Source organism: Hippopotamus amphibius, chromosome 2, assembly GCF_030028045.1.
Source record: "Hippopotamus amphibius kiboko isolate mHipAmp2 chromosome 2, mHipAmp2.hap2, whole genome shotgun sequence".
Taxonomy (NCBI): Eukaryota; Metazoa; Chordata; class Mammalia; order Artiodactyla; family Hippopotamidae; genus Hippopotamus; species Hippopotamus amphibius.
In genome coordinates, this window is record NC_080187.1 from 193,804,587 (window position 1) to 193,825,604 (window position 21,018).

At 44.0% G+C, this 21,018-nt stretch overlaps 1 protein-coding gene across 1 annotated transcript in view; it reads left to right on the forward strand.

Annotated features, from left to right (window-relative positions):
• Nucleotides 1-12,463: 12,463 nt before the first annotated feature.
• GLDN (gliomedin) overlaps nucleotides 12,464-21,018 on the forward strand; it is a 67,791-nt gene continuing 59,236 nt past the window's right edge. The window contains exon 1 of the mRNA XM_057722526.1: nucleotides 12,464-12,826. Within this exon, the coding sequence (XP_057578509.1) occupies nucleotides 12,464-12,826 (363 nt within the window). The remainder of the gene's footprint in view (nucleotides 12,827-21,018) is intronic.

The following is a 21,018-nucleotide window of genomic DNA, read 5'->3' on the forward strand; positions in this document are numbered from 1 at the left end:
TTCACAGTTAGCAAAAGAATGGAAATAACAAAGATTAGAGCAGAAATAAATAAAATATAGAAAATCAGTAGGAAAAAACAACAAAACTAAGAATTGGTTCTTTGAAAAGATAAACAAAATTGATAAACCCTTAGCTAGACTAAGAAAAAAGAGAGAAGACTCAAATAAAATCAGTAATAAAAGAGGAGACATTACCACTCCATGCCACAGAAATAAAAGGATCAAAAGAGACTACTATGAATAATCATACACCAACAAATTGGATGGCCTGGAAGAAATTTGATAAGTTTCTAGAAACATACAATCTACCAAGACTGAATCATGAAGATATAGAAAACATGAATAGACCTATAACTCATACAGAGATTGAACCAGTAATCAAAAACCTCCCAAAGAAGAAAAGCCAAGGACCAGATGCCTTCACTTGTGAATTCTACCAAACATTTAAAGTAGTATTAATGGCAATCCTTCTCAAAGTTTTCCAAAAGACTTGAAAAGAGGGAGCATTCCCACACTCATTTTATGAGGCCATCATTACCCTGATACCAAAGGCAAAGACACAATAGAAAAACAAAAACAAACAAACAAACAAAAAAACTGCAGGCCAACATCCCTGATAAATATAGATGCAAAAATCCTCAACAAAATACTAGCAAACTGAATCCAACACCACATTAAAAGAATCATACACCATAATCAAATGGAATTTATCGCTAGGTTGTAAAGAGGTAAGAAAAAGAAACAGAAGGCATCCAAACTGGAAGGAAAGAAGTAAGGTTGCCCTTATTTGCAGACAACATGATTTTATAAATAGACAACCCTAAAGACTCCATTAAAAAGCTGTTAGAATAGGGACTTCCCTGGTGGTCTGGTAAGTAAGACTCTGAGCTCCAAATGCAGGGGGCCTGAGTTAAATCCCTGGTTGGGGAATTAGATCCCACATGCATGCTGCAACTAAGAAGTCTGCATGCTGCAACTAAATATCTGACATGCTGCAACTAAGACCAAGCACAGCCAAAATAAAAAAGTAAATAAATAGTTTTTTTTAAAAAACTGTTAGAATAAATAAATTCAGTAAAGTCGCAAGATACAAAAATCAGATGTGTTTCTATATACTACCAACAAACTATCTGAAGAAGAAATTAGGAAATTAATCCCTTTATAATAACAACCAAAAGAATAAAAGACATAAATAAATTTAACTAAGAAAGTAAAAGACTTACATAATGAAAACTGCAAAACTGACACAAGAAATCAAAGAAAATTTACACAAATAGAAAGACAGTTTGTGGTCATGGATTAGAAGACTTAATATGTTAAAATGTCCATACTACGCATACTTATCTACAGATTCGATGCAATCCCTATCAAAATCCCAATGGCAGTTTTTTACAGAAATAGGATAAACAATTCTAAAATTCATATGGACCAACAAAAGACCATGAATAGCCAAATCAATCTTGAGAAAGAAGAACAAAGCTGGAGGCATCATACTTCCTGATTTCATATATTATAAAACTACAGTAATCAAAACAGTATGGTACTGGCATAAAGACAGAAATATAGACAATGGACCAGAATAGAAAACCCAGAAATAAATTCATGCATGTACATTCAATTGATCTTTGACAAGGGTGCTAAGTGTTGAGAAAATTGGATATAAATATAAAAAAGAATGAAATCAGACCCTTATCTTATATCATACACAAAAATCAAATCAAAATGGATTAAAAACTTAAATGTAAGACCTGAAACTCTATAACTTCTACAAGAAAATATAGTGGAAAATTTTCATGACATTGATCTTGGTAATGATTTCATGGATCTAACACAAAAAGCATAGGCAACAGAAGCAAAAATAGAACAAGTGAGACTACATCCAACTAAAAAGCTTCTGCGCAACAAAATAAACAGTCAACAGAGTAAAAAGGCAACATATGGAATGGGAAAAAATTTTTTGCAAACCATATATTCTGATAAGGTGTTAAGCTCCAAAATATATAAGGAACTCCTACAGCTCAATAGCACAAAAACTAATAACCCAATTAAAGAAATGGGCTAACCAATTGAATAGACATTTCTCCAAAGAATACACACAAATGCCCGACATTTGTTGTATATGGCCAACAGGTATATGAAAAACTGCTCCATATCACTAATCATCATGAAAATACAAATCTAAACCATAATGAGGTATCATTTCACACTGGCTATCATCAAAAAACCAAAAGTCAACAGTGTTGGTGAGGATGTATAGAAATTGAAACCTTCGTACACTGTTGGTAGGACTGTAAAATGGTGCAGGTACTATGGGAAACAGTATGAAGTATCCTCAAAAAATTAAAAATAGAACTATCACATGATCCAGCAACCCCACTTTTGGGTATTCATCCAAAATAATTGAAATCAGGATTTCAAGGATATTTCCAAATTTTCATGTTCATTGTAGCACTATACACAAAAGCCAAGGTGTGCAAACAACCTAAATGTCCATCAAGAGATGAATGGCTAAAGAAAATGTGGTATATACATACAGTGAAACATTATACAGCCTTAAAAGAAGAAAGAAATTCTGCAATATGAAACAACATGGATGAGCCTTGAGGACATTATACCAAAAAAGGCATGAAGAAAGGCATCAAGGAAGGTAAATACTGCATGATTTCATTTATGTAAGGTATCTAAGATAGTCAAGTTCATAGAATCAAGGAGTGGAATGGTGGTTGCCAGAGACAGTGGGGAGGGCGGGTGGGGAGGGGATGTGGTAGGAGGAAATAGAGAGCTACTAATCAAAGGACATAATATTTTAGTTAAGCAAGATGAATACATCCTAGAGATCTGCTGTACAACATTGTACCTATAGTCAACAATACTATACCATAGACTTAAAACTTTGTAAAGCAGGTAGAGCTCATGTTTAGTGTTTTTACCACAATAAAATGTTTCAAAAAGAAAGAAGGTAAAATGACACACAAGAATAATTCATTCCTAATTGTTTTGTAAGATTGTGAAAAAAAAGAATGACAGAGAGAGAAAGAGAAGGATAGGAAAGATATAGCCCACTATCATAGCTGTGCACATCTCTTCAAAAAAAAAAAGAAAAAGAAAAGTAAAGAAAGAAATGATCGCAGTCAGGGTCTGTAGTCTGACCTGCACTCCCCCTGGCTGAGGGCAGTCCTCCAATGCCTGGCTTCAGTCCCCTGGCTCTGCAGATGGAGTGCCATTTTCGCCAGTCTTGATATTGGCAGGAATCCCTTTTGGTCCCTCCCACTTAGCTTCTGGAGAGATGAGGCATATTTAATCTTGCTTTTCACTCTGGCTTCTGACCCCAGGAAGAAAAGGTCCTAGGCTCTCAGTCTCCTAGTTCACCTTTCTTTCAGGTTCGCTATTCATCTCTGAGATGCAGAGATGGTGGTTCCGCTACCTAGTCTCCAGGAAATCATATTCTGACATCATTGCTCTCCGTGAACCCTCCATAAAATGCTAGACTGGGGACTGGCTTCCTCTCCCTTGTGAAGCTCACACATTCTAGCATTCAGTGCTTACCCCGCCTTTGTTTTTAAGCCTTGGAGCCAAGTGCCGCTCTAAGCCCTTTTCCATTTCATCAAATTGAATCCTTTCCCTGCCCTATTTTCCTCTATTTCCTGTCCATCATCTTGAGCATTCCTGACTGGCAAGATATGGGCCAAGAAGGTTCCCACTTTCAATGAAGAGGGCATGGATAAATGCTGGTGAAGTTACAACAGGATGATCTTGGACAAGTCACTTACACCACCTGAGCCTTGCTTTTCCATCTGTGAAATGGTTGTAAGACTTACCCTGTTCACTTCACAGGCTTATTATGGGGCTCAAGTGACATGAGGAAGTACTTTGAAAACTGAATCGCTCTACACATATAAAGCTTTGTTTTGTCCTTTAAAAAACAGCAGTTCAAGTTTCTTAAGTGGGGCTTTTGCGGTATTAACTTACTTCCATGGATTTAGTCATTTCAAAACCACTCATAGAGCTCCTCTTCGTATTTTTCCTTCAGCTTCTGAAAACAATCATTTTTCTATTTACTGAAAGGCTGTAACTCCAGATGCAAAAGAGGACTTCTCTCTACAGTCTGACAAGGTTACAACTGAGGCTACTAATGTTGGAATTTGGGGACCTGTCTGTCTCTAATCAGGTGGAGATGTGGACATGGAGATGGGCCCATGTCCCCCTTCAAGGAAGGACTTACTGCAGGAAGTGAGGTCAAGGTGTGCCTCAGCTTGAAGAGCCACCTGGCCCAAGGTCACACCCTCCCCCGGGCAGTCCACATCTGCCCTGAGAGCCAGAGAGGTGAGGGAGAAAGCCCAGTCATTCTGGCCTGACACAGGACACTGATGCACAATACTCAGTCCAGAGCTTCTCAGTGGGCTGCCTGAGGCTTGGCAGGACTGCACTGAGTTGGACTTCTTCTGCTTCCTCTCTCTTTCCTTCATAGGTGCTGATCCCAAATAAATATCTTGTACCCCAAATTCCATCTCAGCATCTGCTCCAGGGAACCCAGTCTGTGATAGTTGGTTATCATGTGCTGAAAGGGCAGGATGGGATGGGGGGTGGGGTATGTTTACTGCAAACAAAGTAAACAAAGAAAGCACAGAAAGGGTAGAGGAGAAATTTGAAATAGCACTGCTGTACAACCTCAGACAGCTCCGTGTCTAACAATGATTGGGTTACTCAAAGGTCTAAGAAACTATAACTATGGTAGATGGAAATCTGTTACCTGATCAACTTAGACCAGAATCTCATACAGGAAGCAACATCATCTAGCCTTATTCCCAACCCTAGGCATAACTTGATTTGGTGGTCTCAGCCTGAAGCACCAAAGGCTGACTTCTCAGAAAATGCAAATATCTGCTGGGTATTATACAAAAACCCCAGCTAGTGTCAAGATTAGCCAAATTAGAAAGACACTGGAGCTCACCAAAAAAGACACCCCACATCCAGAGACAAAGGAGAAGCCACAATGAGACGGTAGGAGGGGCACAATCGCATTAAATTCAAATCCCATAAATCCTGGGTGAGTGACTCAGAAGCTGGAGAACAGTTATACTGCAAAAGCCCACCCACTAAAGTGAGGGTTCTGAGCCCCACGTTAGGCTTCCCAACCTGGGAGTCCAGCAACGGGAGGAGGAATCCCCAGAGAATCAGACTTTGAAAGCCACCGGGATTTGATTGCAGGACCTCCACAGGACTGGGGGAAACAGAAACTCCACTCTTGGAGGGCACACAAAAAAGTGTGCTCACCAGGACCCAGGGGGGAAGGAGCAGTGATCCCATAGGAGACTGAACCAGACCTACCTGCTGGGGTTGGAGGGTTGCCTGCAGAGGTGGGGGCAGCTGTGGCTCAACAAGGAGACGGGAACTCTGGTGGCAGGGGTTCTGGGAAGTGCTCATGGGTGTGAGCCCTCCCAGAGTCTGCCATTAGCCCCACCAAAGAGCCTGTAAGCTCCAGTGCTAAGTAGCCTCAGGCCAAACAACCTACAAGGTGTGAACACAGCCCCACCCATTAACAGACAAGCAGATTAAAGTTTTACTGAGCTCTGCCCACCAAATCGGATTAAAGTCTTACTGAGTTCTGCCCACCCAGCCCTACCCACCATCAGTCCCTCCCATCAGGAAGCACACACCAGCCTCCTAGATAGCTTCCTCCACAAGAGGGCAGACAGCAGTATCAAGCAGTATCAGCATTTCGTCTTATGGAACTGAAAACCACAGCCACAGAAAGGTAGAGAAAATGAAAAAGCAGAGGACTTTGTACCAGATGAAGGGACAGGATAAAACCCCAGAAAAACAACTAAATGAAGAGGAGATAGGCACCCTTCCAGAAAAAGAATTCAGAATAATGACAGTGAAGATGATCCAGGACTTTGAAAAAAGACAGGATGCAAAGATCAAAAAGTTTGCCAAAGACCTAGAAGAATTAAAGAGCAAGCAAACAGAGATATGCAACACAATAACTGAAATGAACACTACATTAGAAGGAACCAACAGCAGATTAACTGAGGCAGAAGGGCGAATAAGTGACCTGGAAGACAGAATGGTGAAAATCACTGATGCGGAAAAGAATAAAGAAAAAAGAATGAAAAGAACTGAAGACAGCCTAAGATACCTCTGGGACAATGTTAAACGCACCAACATTCGCATCATAGGGGTCCCAAAAGGAGAAGAGAGAGAGAAAGGACCCAAGAAAATATTGGAAGAGATTCTAGTTGAAAACTTCCCTAACATGGGAAAGAAAATAGCTACCCAAGTCCAGGAAGCACAGAGAGTCCCAGGCAGGATAAACCTGAGGAGAAACACACCAAGACATATAGTAGTCAAATTGACAAAAATTAAAGACAGAGAAAAGTTATTAAAAGCAACAAGGGAAAAACGACAAATAACATACAAGGGAACTCCCATAAGGTTAACAGCTGATTTCTCAGCAGAAACTCTGCAAGCCAGAAGGGAGTGGCATGATATATTTCAAGTGATGAAAGGGAAGAACGTACAATCAAGAATACTCTACCCAGCAAGGATCTCATTCAGATTCGACAGAGAAATCAAAAGCTTTACAGACCAGCAACAGCTAAGAGAATTCAGCACCACAAAACCAGCCCTACAACAAATGCTAAAGGAACTTCTCTAAGTGGGAAACATAAGAGAAGAAAAGGACCTACACAAACAAAAACAAAACAATTAAGAAAATGGTAATAGGAACATACATATCGATAATTACCTTGAATGTAAATGGACTAAATGCACCAACCAAAAGACACAGACTGGCTGAATGGATACAAAAACAAGACCCATATATATGCTGTCTACAAGAGACCCACTTCAGACCTAGGGACACATACAGACGGAAAGAGAGGGGATGGAAAAAGATATTCTATGCAAATGGAAATCAAAAGAAAGCTGGAGTAGCGTTACTCATATCAGAGAAAATAGACTTTAAAATAAAAAATGTTACAAGAGACAAGAAAGGACATTACATAAAGATCAAGGGATCCATCCAAGAAGAGGAGATAACAATTATAAATATATATGCACCCAATATAGGAGCACCTCAATACATAAGGCAAATGCTAACAACTATGAAAGAGGAAATGCAAGGCAGAAATAGAAAAAGACGGATGTAGAGAGCAAACACATGGACACCAAGTGGGGAAAGCAGGAAGGGTTGGGGGGCAATGAATTGGGAGATTGGGATACCAAATTGTACACTCTAAATATATGCTGTTTATTGTCTGTTAACTGTATCTCAATAAAAGTTCTTAAAAAAAAAAAAAAAGATTAGCCAAATTACCTAAATGTTAGTCATGGTTCTATTTTTCAACTACCTTTAAATGTGCAGTGAAAGAGAAAGTGGCATTTTCTAGAGCTCAGTGTTTTCTTATTTCATTTGGAAAAGTAGGTTTAAAGGCTGAGATTTAGCCTGGTGGAGGTCAGAGATCACACATAGTTTCTGTAGTGACAGGAGCCACTGCGAATCCTGCTATAAAAGGTAATCTTTGAAAATGAAAATCTGTCATTTGTCATCCACCAAACCAACCCCACTCCCCACCCCCACACACACTTAAAACCCCTCACCAGCTTCCCACTCCTCTTACAATAAAGACCCCGGCCCTATGAAGTCCCACCAATAGAGATTGGCTCCTAACTCTGCCTCCAGCCTCATTTCACTCCCTCCCCTCCTTGCTTCCAATGCTCTCCATGCTGCAGCCACATTGGCCTTCTTGTGGTTCCTCAAATAAGCCACGATACCTCCTGCTCCAGGGCCTCACACATGCTGTCCCCTCTGCCTGCACCTCTCCCACCCAAACTGTCACCTAGTTTATGACAACTCGCCTTTAGTTTCCAACTCAAGCATCACCAGTTCCTCTGGGAAGCCTTCCCTGGCCCCACAATCCACGTCTAGGACAAGTTCCTCAGTAATATAGTCTCACAGAATCACACTCCTTTTTTTCAGGGCATCTATCTCATCATCTCATTTAGAATTATACCCTCACTTCTGTAAGTACTTGGTTAATCTGTCTCCCCACTTAGAGTGTAGGCTTCAGGAAGGCAGGAACGGTGTCAGGGTCTGTTCTCGATCTTATTCCTAGCTCCTGGCACAGTTCCTGGCAGATAGTAAGCACTCAAGTTGTTGAATAAGTGGATAAATGAATAGTTGAGTGAATGAGTAAACAAACAAGGAAAATGAGAGAATTTCTAACTTTGGTTGGGTGGCTTGAAGCTTCTTGGGGTTAAAATGTAGAAATGGGGGCTTCCCTGGTGACATAGTGGTTAAGAATCTTCCTGCCAATGCAGGGCACATGGGTTCGATCCTTGGTCCAGGAGGATCCCACTTGTTGCGGAGCAACTAAGCCTGTGTGCCACAACTACTGAGCCTGTGCTCTAGAGCCTGCAAGCCACAACTATTGAGCCCACATGCCACAACTACTGAAGCCTGTGTGCCTAGAGCCTGTGCTCCGCAACAAGAGAAACCACCACAGTGAGAAGCCAGCACACTGCAATGAAGAGTAGCCCCCGCTCTCCACAACTAGAGAAAGCCTGTATGCAGCAATGAAGACCCAACATCGCCAATAAATAAGTAAATAAATTTATTTTTTTTTAAAATGTAGAAATGGGAAGTTAAAGCCAGAGGTGGTTGGGTGGAAGGTAGATGTGCATGCTGGCAATTATTAGAGAGACTTTTTCCCTAACCAGTGACAAAGAGGAAGGGTAGGGCTGTGGTGGCAGCAAAGCACCATCAGAAGTCACAACATAGCTGCCAACATTTGGATCAAAATACCCAAGTGCCAGGCCTTAAAGTAAATGAAAATTATTCACTTCACAATCAGGAGAAAATGCCATGGAATTAAAGTTGGAGTATATTCTTGAATTGGATTTTATTCTCCAGGGCCCTAAAATTAACGAGCTGGAATCATTTTTTAAGGACCATTCTATTTAACCTTTGGAAATGAAGCATCTGCCTTTTAATGGAAAAACTACTTCTCATTGTAAAGATAGCACATGATGTTCTTGGCTTCTTTGGTCTCCACAAAAGGAAACTTAGATATCTCCCCATGTCCTCATTGTATCTTGAACCCCCTATGTTAAGAAAACAGGCCAGATTAATAGCTATCTTTATTTTTTAATAATAAGTAGAATGTAGCAGCTCATCCAGAGAATACTAGACAGGGGCAGCCTATATAGACAAATCTCCCTCTCAAAAATTCTCAGGAGGCTTAGGAAGCCAAAGGTTGAAGGGCGCCATATAACCAACCTCAAAGTCACTGTATTCAGACAAGAGGCCAAGTTTACCACCCAAAGTTCTGTTCCTGAAAAAGCATTGACAATGAATTAATTAAACATTCCTACTTGGCACAAGTCTCTGCTGTGATGGATACAGTGAAAAGAGGTCCCTTCCTTAAGCATATTATAACCCAACTAAAGAACTAACATCTGGAAGAACTAAGAAGTTGGTCAACAGTACAAGGCACAGTACATGGGTGTCAGCAAGTTCAGACAGCCCATAGCCAACCACACTAAAGTCCATTGAATATTAACTATATGCCGAGTGCTTTACATGTATTTTCTCACTAAATCTTCACAACCTCATGAGATACCTACAATTACAGTCTCCTGAGAGAAGTTGAGTAACATACCCAAAGTCACATAGTCACATAAAAAGCAGTTTCAGGCTCAGGTCCATCTGATTCCAAAGCTCTTGCTCATAACCTCTGAGTACTTGGGGCTCACAGAGTTCAGGGAGAGGGAAAGCTTGAGGTTGGCTTGGAAGGCAAAGCTTGATGAAGGAGGCTCTGAGCTAGATCTTAAACAGGGGCAACTCTGAGATAGACCAGAGAAGGAGAAATGTGGATATGTGGTAGACAGGGCATAGGGAGAAGACAGAGGAGAAAGGGGAAAGAGAAGAGACCAAAGCCAGCTGCTTGGACACAGCTGTTTTGGGGTGAGGGAAGCATAAAGATATCTGCGTTGTAGGCCACAGCAACATGCCCCAGCCTTCTCCTTTCCTGTAATATACTGTATTCCTACACAGAAAGACTTGTAGAGGGAACGGGAAGAAGAATTGGGTGGAAGGGAATCTGGCTTTTCCTTTGTCCTCTCCCTGTCCATCTCTTGGCCACAGTGCAATATCTCAGGCACTACAACCATCCAGCCCACTGTCTATGCCACAGCCTTTGGAGTCCTATATCCCAAAAGGGGCAACATCTTGGTCTGAGGTTGTCAGATAAAGCCTGGCTGGTTCCAAGAGGAACTCCTTCTACTGGCTGTGGACTTTGCACAAGAAGGGGTGGGCTGTGTGTGTCAGGCTACATTCACTTTCCTGACCATTAGATAGGAAGCCTTCCAAGGAAGGTGGGGCCCATTCTGCAGCATAAGCAGGCTCTCATTCTTAAGCCCTACCACCGCTACACACACACCATTCAACATAGCCATGCCCTCACCATACAGCCTTTCGTTCATTCATTTGTGCATTTGCTCATTCAACAGGTCGTTAATGAATGGCCACTTTAAGCCAGGGACTGTGCTAGGTGTTGGGGGAAGACAGGGTTAAACATGATGTCGCCCCTAACCTCAGGGGCTGTATACTCTATTGTTAATGGTGGCAAGAGATTGGTGACAGATGGTCAGGCAACAGTAACTGTATGAATGTTAGGATAAAGAGGAGCTCGGGAGGCTCCATGGGACTCCTGCTGCTTACACTGCTTGTCTTGTTCATTTCTGTACCTCCAACACCCATTACTGTGCCTGACACACAGTAGGCATTCAGTAAGTTTTTAGTGAATTAAATGAAGATCTTACTGGGGCTGACCTCCAAATATGTCTCTTTGTGGCTTCTCCCCATTGGTCTTAAGACTGACAATTGGCACCCTAAGCCTAGATGAAAAAAGATGAGGGTCCATGGCAATTCTTCTAACAGGTCATAGTATGTTGGAGATGGGAGGAACTGGACAATGTTGTCTGTATCACCTCCATCCCCTCTCAGACATCATGCCCCCATAGTTGAGGTCCTTCATGAACCACTTGGGCTTTCATGCTTTCCTGATTCCTCATCCTGGATGTTCTTTTAAGAATACGCAAGTTGGTCAATGTCCAGATTAAAACTCAGGAATCCAGACCTTGACACAGAACCTTGACAGCTCCAGCTGGCTCAATGGCAGGGAGCCACCTCCTTCTCTGAGATAATGGGCTGTGGAAACAGCAATCTCAGCTTCTAGTTGAGGCGTCCCACACTACCATGGCCTCTAGCAGGCCCTGGGGCCCAGGGAGGCAAAGTCATTCTAGAGAAAGCTGAGAAAAATAGGGAGTGAAGAGGTCCTCAGAGGAGACTGAGAAGTGATTCTGCCGGGGACCGGCGGCGGGGGGGGGGGGGGGGGGGGGGTCCTTTAGACTCAACAGGATATGAGCTAACAGGAAATGGAGGGGGCTGTGAAGGGGTAGCCAGGAGGTTATGAGGCAACTGCCCCCTCAAGCAAGACAGGCTAAGTAAGGTGAGGTCCAGCAGGCACCTGGCCAGAGGCCTGACCCTTCAGCCAGAATGCAGCTCAGCATCAGTCCAGAGTGGTCTTGAAACATGCTCAAAGTGCCTCCCCACCCCACCCCCACCGCCCCCTGAGCTGGGCCACGGCAGGAAAGGGTTAGAACCAGGTCTCCTGATTTCCACTCTGGAGTTTTCTTCTCATCACTCTGCTACCCCCCAGATATGGCTCTGATGGGAGAGTGCTTGGCCTGTCACAGTCTGAAAAACCTCCCTTCATAGATGGCTCCTGCTTGTCATGCAAGGCTGGGCTTTTCTGGTTCTGATGGGTGGCCTTTTAACCCTCCAGTGCCAGCTGTTTCCCTGTCTCTATCCATTCCCTTCCTGGGAAAGATCCAGTGGGGTCTTCAGAGGCCACATGAGGCCTTGTGACCCTGAGGAGGAATGATAGGCAGCCTGGGGCCCAGCCCAGCAGCAGACCTCCCGGGAACAGTGGGCACAGGCCTTGGCATCTGGGCACGCTGATCCTTTTCTCCAGAGAGGGCAGTGTGGGGGGAGGAGGGGGTGGAATCCAGCGAGTTCTCAGGCCATAAGAATTCCTGCTCTCCCCCTCAGTCTGACCCTCGTTCTGCCTGTCTGGGCCACAGCGATGGCCACGGGCAGGGCAACGGGGAAATAGGAAGGAGAGACGGGTTCGCTGGTTTGCTTGGCCCGGCACCAGGAGCGCGAGCCCTGCCCTCCTCCGCAGACTGTCTCCACTCGCTCCTCTCCCCCTCTCCGCCTGCCTGCCCCTCCGGACAGCTCGGGCGCCACCACTACTGTCCCCAACCCGCCCCGCCAGCCAGGACAAAGGGCGGCGTGATTCGGCGCTGCCGCCAGCCCACGGCTTGCCCGCGGCGTATAAAGGCTGCCGGGGTGAGAGGCGGCAGAGCCTTGCCCGACCCGGCCCGAGGCGCGCAGGGCATGGCCGCAGGCGCGGAGCGAGGCCGCGGGGGCGCGGGCTGGGGGCTGCGCGGCGCCCTGGCCGCAGTGGCGCTGCTCTCGGCGCTCAATGCTGCGGGCACGGTGTTCGCGCTGTGCCAGTGGCGCGGGTTGAGCGCGGCGCTGCGGGCGCTGGAGGCGCAGCGGGGCCGGGAGCAGCGCGAGGACAGCGCCCTGCGCGCCTTCCTGGCGGAGCTGAGTCGTGCGCCTCGCAGGGCTCCCGCACCACCCCCAGACCCCGCGAGCGCCGCGCGCAACAAGCGCAGCCACAGCGGGGAGCCCGCGCAGCACATCCGCGCCGAGAGCCACGACATGCTGATGATGATGACCTACTCCATGGTGCCGGTAGGCGGGGGCTCAGCTCCCCTTGGCGCCCCCGCCGGGGCGGGAGGCGGACAGTGTGGGGAGAGAGCCCCAGATGCCCTCTCCTCCCCAGGCCAGGTGGCAAGGTGCCGTGGGGAGAGGTCCCGAGTGTGAGCCGGCTGGGGGAGTCACGGAGCAAGCACTTAGCCCTCTTGGGTCAGTTTCTTCAGCTGTTAAACGGGGGAGGGGGTGAAAGTGTACACCTTCCACCTCTGACGTTGTTCAGTCTGCAGATAAATGCGGGGAGTTGGCAGTCTTTAAGAGCCTACTTCCTAATTTCTGGTGTGGCTAGAGCCACAGAGGTCCCGGGCTCTGCCTGTGCAATTGGTAGGGGCCTCCCCGAGAGCACATAGGTAGTATTTCTGAAAGAGCGCAGGCTTCTTCAATAAAGGGATTCTTTCCCTGGCATCATCTAGTGGCTTTTCACCTGGCCTCAGCTCATCCCCACAAGACTGCCGACCTAATAGTCTCGGTTTAAGTGAAAACAATCAGCCCTAATTTTACCAACTCCTGGGACATTTGGCGGAGAAACTTACTCTTAGGTCTGAAGTGGTTACAAATGGAGGCAATGAACATAGAGCAATTTTCTTAAAATGCAGTGTCAAAACTGAGGTTCATCATATGGGCTCCAAAGATGTCTGTGGAACTTCAGAAACTGTCAGCGTGTGTTCTTGCAGGTGCATGCATCTAGGGAGAGTCCATAGCTTTTCATTAGATTTTCAAAGGGACTCCATTGCACTCCCAAAAAGGTTTAAGAAACACTGCTCTTAAAAAAGTTTTTAAACCAAAGCCTCAAAAATCTTTTTTCCAGTTTTAACTTTCTTTGCTTTTGCTGATTTTAGCTAGGTAATTATCTAACAATTTCATTTAGATTACATTGCAGTCCCCCATTCCATATCATTACAACCACTATGGTCTTATTTCACTTTAAAATTACAAAGATTTCAGTTCTGTCACCTCAAGTCAAGTATGAGCCATATTTTGAAATCCTAGGTATTTGAAGATAAATCCACTTAAACCTGTTATCATAGAAGCTTTTAAATATCTTACATGAGCTGAAGTGCTTTTAAAACTACATGGAAGTATTATACACTTCAAACACATCTTTTGAGAAAGATCACATTTTCCATTCCTGGATTCATTTTTTACCCACGTTATCATTTAAAAATCTGGGCCCAAGCAAAAATTTCAAAAAAAAGACCTCTGTAAAATGAAGAAATCTCCTTAGTGGAATTCACTCTTTCCCTGGGCTCTCCACCATGCATTTTGAGGGGTTTTTGAAACCATCCGAGAAGGATACATATGAACCCCAACATTTTATATTTTTAATCCTGCTTTTAAGGTAGATGCTTATGTATCCAAATTGCATCTTATTCAGTCACTAACCCAAGAAAACCCAGAGACTCATTTCTATGTCAATATGAAAGCTGATTTAACTACCACCACCTGCTCTGTTGCAAGTCAGCAGAAACATTACATTTGTCAAGCTGAGAAGCACTTGTAGATTATCCCCAACTCATCCCCACTTGCAGTGGGTTTGCTTTGACCTTTTGCAGTCACTGAGGGACTTTCCATGCAGGCCAGGAAAAAGTCACCATCATATTCTTCTTGGGATTAGTTCTCAAACCTGGGAACACATTAAAAATGCAGATTTCAGGTCCCCACCCTCAGACCTGTAGAATTTTAATCTCCAGAATCGGCTTCCTAAAGAAGTCTCCTGACCCCCATCCCCCCACCCTCCCAACCCCTCGGTGTGTTTGATACACGTGGTCTAGCTACCACACTTTGAGAAAAGCTCCTCTAGACCACAGCTTCTCTAACTTTAATGTGCATGTGAATATCTTGGGGATTTTGTTAAAATGCAGATTCTGATTCAGAAGGTCTAAATTGGGGCCTGAGATTCTGAATTTGTAGCAAGCTCCCACTGACATCAGTGCTGCTGGTCTGAGAACCACACCTTGAATAACACTGTTCTAGAGCAGTGGTTGCACATTGAAATCATATGGGGAGTTTAAACATGACCGATGCCTAGGGCCCACCTCCCAGAGATTCTGAATTAATTGTTAGGGGTGCAGCCTGGGAGTGGGTGCCCACTCCCCAACACAAAGGACTTTGGCATGCCTTCCTGATGATGGTCAGCTGTGTTAAACGTCTCACACTCACCAGGTCTCCCTTGAGGCCTCTGCTTGGGGCAGAGGAATTAACTTAATTGGTGAAAAGTCTTTTACGTACTTTATTTTAGCAACATTCTCACCGTTCACCTTTGCAGATTTTTCTCATCTTTACTCTGCTTTTCTCAGAACAGAGAATTATTTACATGAAGAAACAATTTTTAAAGAGAACTTTCTCAGGGCACCTATAGTAGGAAAGTTGCTAAGAGAACTATTTGCAGCATGACGGCACACTTCTTCTGGTTGAAGTCGACACTTTCCCTCGCCCTCTTGTATAGCACCAGTAGGTCTTGAATGAGGGTGAAATCAGAGCTCCCCCAACTGAAGTCCCATGGCCTTAGAGATCTAGGAACAAAGAAGTAAGCTGTATGCAGACCAATTTCAGCATTGCAAAAAGTCTTCCAAAATGGCTCATTTATCCAAGATGAGCCTTCTCAAGCCAACTGATACTTGTAAGTTCTGTGCTTTTGGCTGAAAGTACATCAACTCAGCATGGTAATTCTGGTTAGCACAGTCTGACCAAAAACTGATTGGCAGCTGTAAATGACTTTGTTAAAAGGGCAACATAGCTAATTATTATTTACGTTTAGTTTGGTACAGCCAAACACATTAAATCTTTAAAAGTAAGTGGGTTTGGAGAAAAGTAATAAAAGGGGTTCTGGGTACCACTGAGCTAGACCAGTAATGGGAACCCATCTGCCAGGAACTCCTGCAGGAGATACTGCTTCTGTTTAGTCTCCACTCCCTCCCCACCCCTCTTCCCACTCCTCCTCCCATCAGCTGCTCTCTCTCATCCCATTCTTCCAGTCTCACCCTTATTGATGTTCCGGTAGCTTTATCATCCTCCCTGAAATCTTGGGTCGGACACCCAGTAGGAAGAAAATTTTACTTCTCACAATGTGCACCTTAACAAGTTCTGAATGGATCAAAGACTTACATTTAAAAAATGAAACTCCAAAATTGCTAGAAGAAAGTATGAGTAAATTCATTTTTAATCTTGCAATGGGGGATACCTTTCTTTCAAACTATAACTCAAAAGCCAGAAGCAAACAATAAATAAATAAGTAAATTTAACCACATTTAAAAAGCACACACAACAACCAAACTACATGAGAAACAACAAGAACAAACACACACACCATAAATAAAGGCAAAAGATAAATGACAAACTGGAAAGAAATATTTGCAGCTCGTATCATAGGTACAGGGCTAACCTGAATATGTATAGCAGTTCTAGATGTTGATTTAAAAAGATAAGAATTTAATAGGGAAATCTGCAACAGAAATAGGAATCCAGTAGGAGTATGGAATAGATAGTTCCCAGGAAAAGAAATACTAATTTCTCTTAAAAACACAGGAAAAGAACTCTTGGTTTAAAAGTGTAAATTACAACTGCTCTGAAATATAATTTTTACCTGTCAGAATGACAACACCAAAAGTTTGACAACGTATTCTGTTGGGGAAACTGAAGGGAAACATGTGCTCTTGCATTGCTGTTTGGAGTGCAAGATGCTACAACCTATACGGAAGGCAATTTGGCAATACCTTCGGATTACAAATACATTTACCCTCCGACCCAGCAATCTTGCTTGTGGGAATTTATCCTGCAAAACAGACTTTATCACCTATGAAATAACACATGCACATAGTTATTCATTGCAGAATATTTGTAAAAGCAAAGGACTATTAACAACCTGTGTCCACTACAGGACTAGTTAAATAAACTGACCTATACATCCACTGGGATACTAAGTATCTGTAAAACAAGAATGAGTAAATTCTCTATGTTCTGCTATTGGAATAATCCCCAGGATATGTTTTAAGTGACAAAGTGTAAGGAAGAAGGGGGAAAAAATGAAATTAACGAAAGTGCTTACTTAGGGAGGGTGGGGATAAGGTGGAAATGAGCCTTTCAGTGCATAGCTTTGTACATTATTTTGACTTTTGAACCATGTGATTGCTTACTCTTTTTTTTAAATATTTATTTATATGGTTGTGTCAGGTCTTGCAGCACACAGGATCTTTCATTCCGGCATACAGGCTTCTCTCTAGTTGTGGCATGCGGGCTCCAGAGTGTGCGTGGGCTCAGTAGTTGTGGCATGTGGGCTTTCTAGTTGTGGCATGCAGCTCCAGAGCACATGGGCTCCCTAGTTGAGGTGCATGGGCTTAGTTGCCCCGTGGCATGTGGGATCTTAGTTCCCCAATCAGGGATCGAACCCCTGTCCCCTGCATTGGAAGGCAGATTCTTAACCACTGGACGACCAGGGAAGTCCCTGTGTTACTCTTATTGTGAGTGAAAAGACCGTAAGCCCAAGGTTACATGGCAGCTGCCACTGGGCTGGGGGCCCTAGGGCACAGTAGGAACTGTATCAGCCCAAGGTTCATCTGCTCTGTCTAAATGGGAGGCTTTTGCTGATGGTTGCTGTACAAGAACAAGAGCCCAGTGTGCCTGATGTTTTGATTTTGTCAAGAAAAGTAAAAAGTCTGACTTTTTATGTGAAATCTCTTGGCTTTTAAGTATTGACAAAAATCCCCTCAAAATGTTTTTTAATTGACTGACAGTGTGTTGGCCAGACAACACTCACATTGTTAGGGGCCATGTTAGGACTTCCAGGTTTAGTTTGCAGCAGGCTCATCTCATAATCATGAGTGGTTTTGAACAGAAATGGCTTTATTTAGTTCCAGCACAACCCCCACTCCCACCACTGATTTCCCAGCCTGATTCTGACAGTCGAGTGGTGTCTGTGCCATTGTTGTCATTATTGGTAAAGTGGAGATGGCTTTTTTGCGTTTGTTTTGTTTTTGCCTGTTTCTAAACATCACCTCCACCTTCGGTGGATGGAGATTTTCTGTCATTGTGACTTTTCAAAAACATGTGCTCTGAAGGTCGTTCTCAAGGAGGAGATTCCAGCTATGTTAAGCAGTAACGCAGAGCAAACAGAGCTTTTCCTCCTGACGGCTGTGAGGTACGCTTATACGGATCTATACATTACCTTGTTTACAGGGGGCAAAAATCACATTACCTGTAGTCACAGCTTCTGCTTGCATGGATGCCATATTTCCTGGAAGGCCTTAACTGGGCTGTGGCAGGGGTTACCTGCCTTTCCCACACCTTGGACTTGGTCACTTCCACGGTAAAAAAGCTGAGGATTTAGACCAAGGGTATGGCTTAAGGTCAAATCAAGCCTGCCACTTGTTTTTGTGCAGCCCGTGACTTTAAGGATAATTTTTACATTTATAAATGGATAGGGAAAAAATCCAAAGAGGAATAATATTTTGTGACACATGAACATACGAAATTCAAGTATCAGTAACCATAAATAAAGTTTTATTGGAATACATCCATACCCACTTGTTTATATGTTGTCTGTGGCTACTGTCACATGACAACCATAGAACTGAGTAGTTGCACCAGAGATCCCATGGCCCACAAAACCTAAAATATTTTCTGTCTTGTCCTTACAGAGAAGTTTGTCGACCTCTCCTTTAAACAGTGGTCCATGGGAACAGAAGGGCACTAGGGATTGGAGAGCTAAGCTACTAAATCAGGGTTGTGCTGGCATAGGGTTTACCCTGGGATTTAAGACCTCCCACAAGGAAACAGAGTCCAGGACAGAGCTGCCCTGAGAGTGTGGTTTCACTCGAGAGGGTGGCTGTGAGACTGAGCCGGCCTTCAAGTCTTGCTCTTTCTAGGCTGACTTCCCAAGTCAAAAGTGGTCAATGTTAGGACAGCTTTTAGCCACCCATTTAACCCCATATCTAGGCCTTGTTTCACACCCCATCTATTCTCTTCAGTTGAAGGGGAGAAACTTATACCCCATTAAGTCCGGTCATATGAAGTAGGCCCTGATGAGAGCTCAGAGGCCTGATAGAGCAGAACAAAAAAAGGCAGGGCAGCCAAAGTAATAACCCACAAGCAGAGCCTGGGAGGTGAGTTTCCACGGCCTTCCTCATAGCAACATGTGCACATGGGCACTTGGGATGTCACACCTGACACTGTGGGGTTACTTTGCACATCAGAAGCCATTTCCAGGTACCAATTAAGAGTAAGAGAGAACTTAAAGCTACATCTCTGCTAAGACTGTGTCTGGTGTTGGTATTGTGAACATACCCATAAACTTTGCTCACGTATCACGTTGTGATGGTCTGTGAGGAAGACAGGGAGAGTTGGCCCCTTAGCTACATCCTTCAGACACTTTCTTCATTGACACGTATTTTGCACACATGCAAATAAAGCATTCAGTGTAGATGTTCAGTTGTCATGATTCTCTAAGGACTTATGTAAGAAACAAGTGTGTCAAGACTAAGCATCTGGATCTGTGGGGACAGAGAAGTTGTGTGTTGACCACATGAAAGACATTAAACCGTTTGGACCTGCTCTCAGGTCCTGTGGCTATTCAAAAGCTCCTAGTTTCTTTCTAGCCAAGGCAGCAGGGGTGAGGGCAGCAGGAACAAGCTTGCTGAGCCTTTACAGCCTGGGCAGGATGGATCTTCCAGGGCCTGGTGAATTGTCCACTCTCATCTTTTTCTGCCGTTTCCCTGTCTTTCCTTCAACCTTCACTGCCACTGTGCCAAGGATACACTGAACTCAAAGTCATGTCCCCTGCCCCACAGAAAAGTGCCACTCCACTCTGGGGAGACAGCAGAATCCCTCAGACCTGCCTTCATTTTGCACCACTGCCCACTAGATGACAGGCTGAGAGATCCTTGGGCAGAGGGCCCTTTCTGGATGAGTTCCAGGACAACTGCTCAGATCATGGGTCATCCAATTCTAAGGGGCTTTTCATCCTCTCCAAAGCCCTTGTCTCAGGCTTCCTCTTTGGCTGGTGCAGCCTCACCTCCATGTGGTGCTGCTGCCACCTTCAGCCATTGTGTGCCTGCCCTTAACTTGAGAGATCTGGGATTCCTTCTTCACGGTCAGGTTCCCAGCCAAATTCTCTCTCGCTGATGCTTCCCTGAAGTATGTTGTGGCAGTGAGCGGTGCGGACCCGCGAGTCAGATGGATTCACATCCCAGGCCCACAGCTTGGTAGCTGGGCGACCTTGGGCAAGTCTTTTAACATTCCCAAGCCTGATACAGTCAGATTTCTAGTAAGAGTTCATTGTTGCTGTTACTGAGATTAATCACTATTACCTTATCATGTAGCCCTCCTTGCCCCATGCCCTCAGTATCTTGTTTCTGGGTTTACTCTTTATCTCCAATTTCTTTAGAATGCCAAATTGTCTGACCATATGTGCTTTTATCAGCTTCTGCTTTGGGATATTTGGCCTCTTGAAGCCTAGAGTGGCATCACACCAACCTAAATCATTATGTCATTGAAAGAAAACAAAACAGAATTAGCCTTGATATGGCAACAGGGCTTCTTCAACATTTCAGGCTTTCCTGGGGCCTCACCCCTTCTTCATGGCCACTGATGACGAGGTTTGACACCCACTAGTAGAGAGTCATCTTCACCTCCTTTCTGACTGGCATAAGTGTTGTTGACTTCTGCTGATTCCTGTTGGTGGCAGTCCTTAAAAAGTTTTGGATGCTTTCATTTGGAAAATTGACAAAATGTAAGTGAAAGGTAAAGCAAAAAACTTCTAAGAAAGGAGAAGAGTTTACTTTTGGGGGGGAGGGTCTCATGTTCTCCAGTATATGGGCACCTATGTGGGAACTATCAAAATAGTCTTTAGATCTGATAAAACATACTTATCTGGGAAGGGAAACATTTTTAAAGTCTACATTCTTCAAACGCTCCTTCCCTCCCCCCCCCCCCCCCCCCCAGAAAAAATCCTTGGCCAAATCTAGTTGACATTCAAGCTTAATTTACATGCATTTTATCTACAGACTAAAGGTCGTGTTGTGTAAAACAAGCTGAAGCTTTTAGGTTGTGATTCTGCTGCAAAGGGAGCATTTGTCAGCTCATCAGTTGCTTTTTTTATGTAGATCTTTAGGTTTTAGCAGCTCTTTATTTTAAGTAGATATAATTTACTTCTAGTTTAAAGTTCAGACACAATTTTC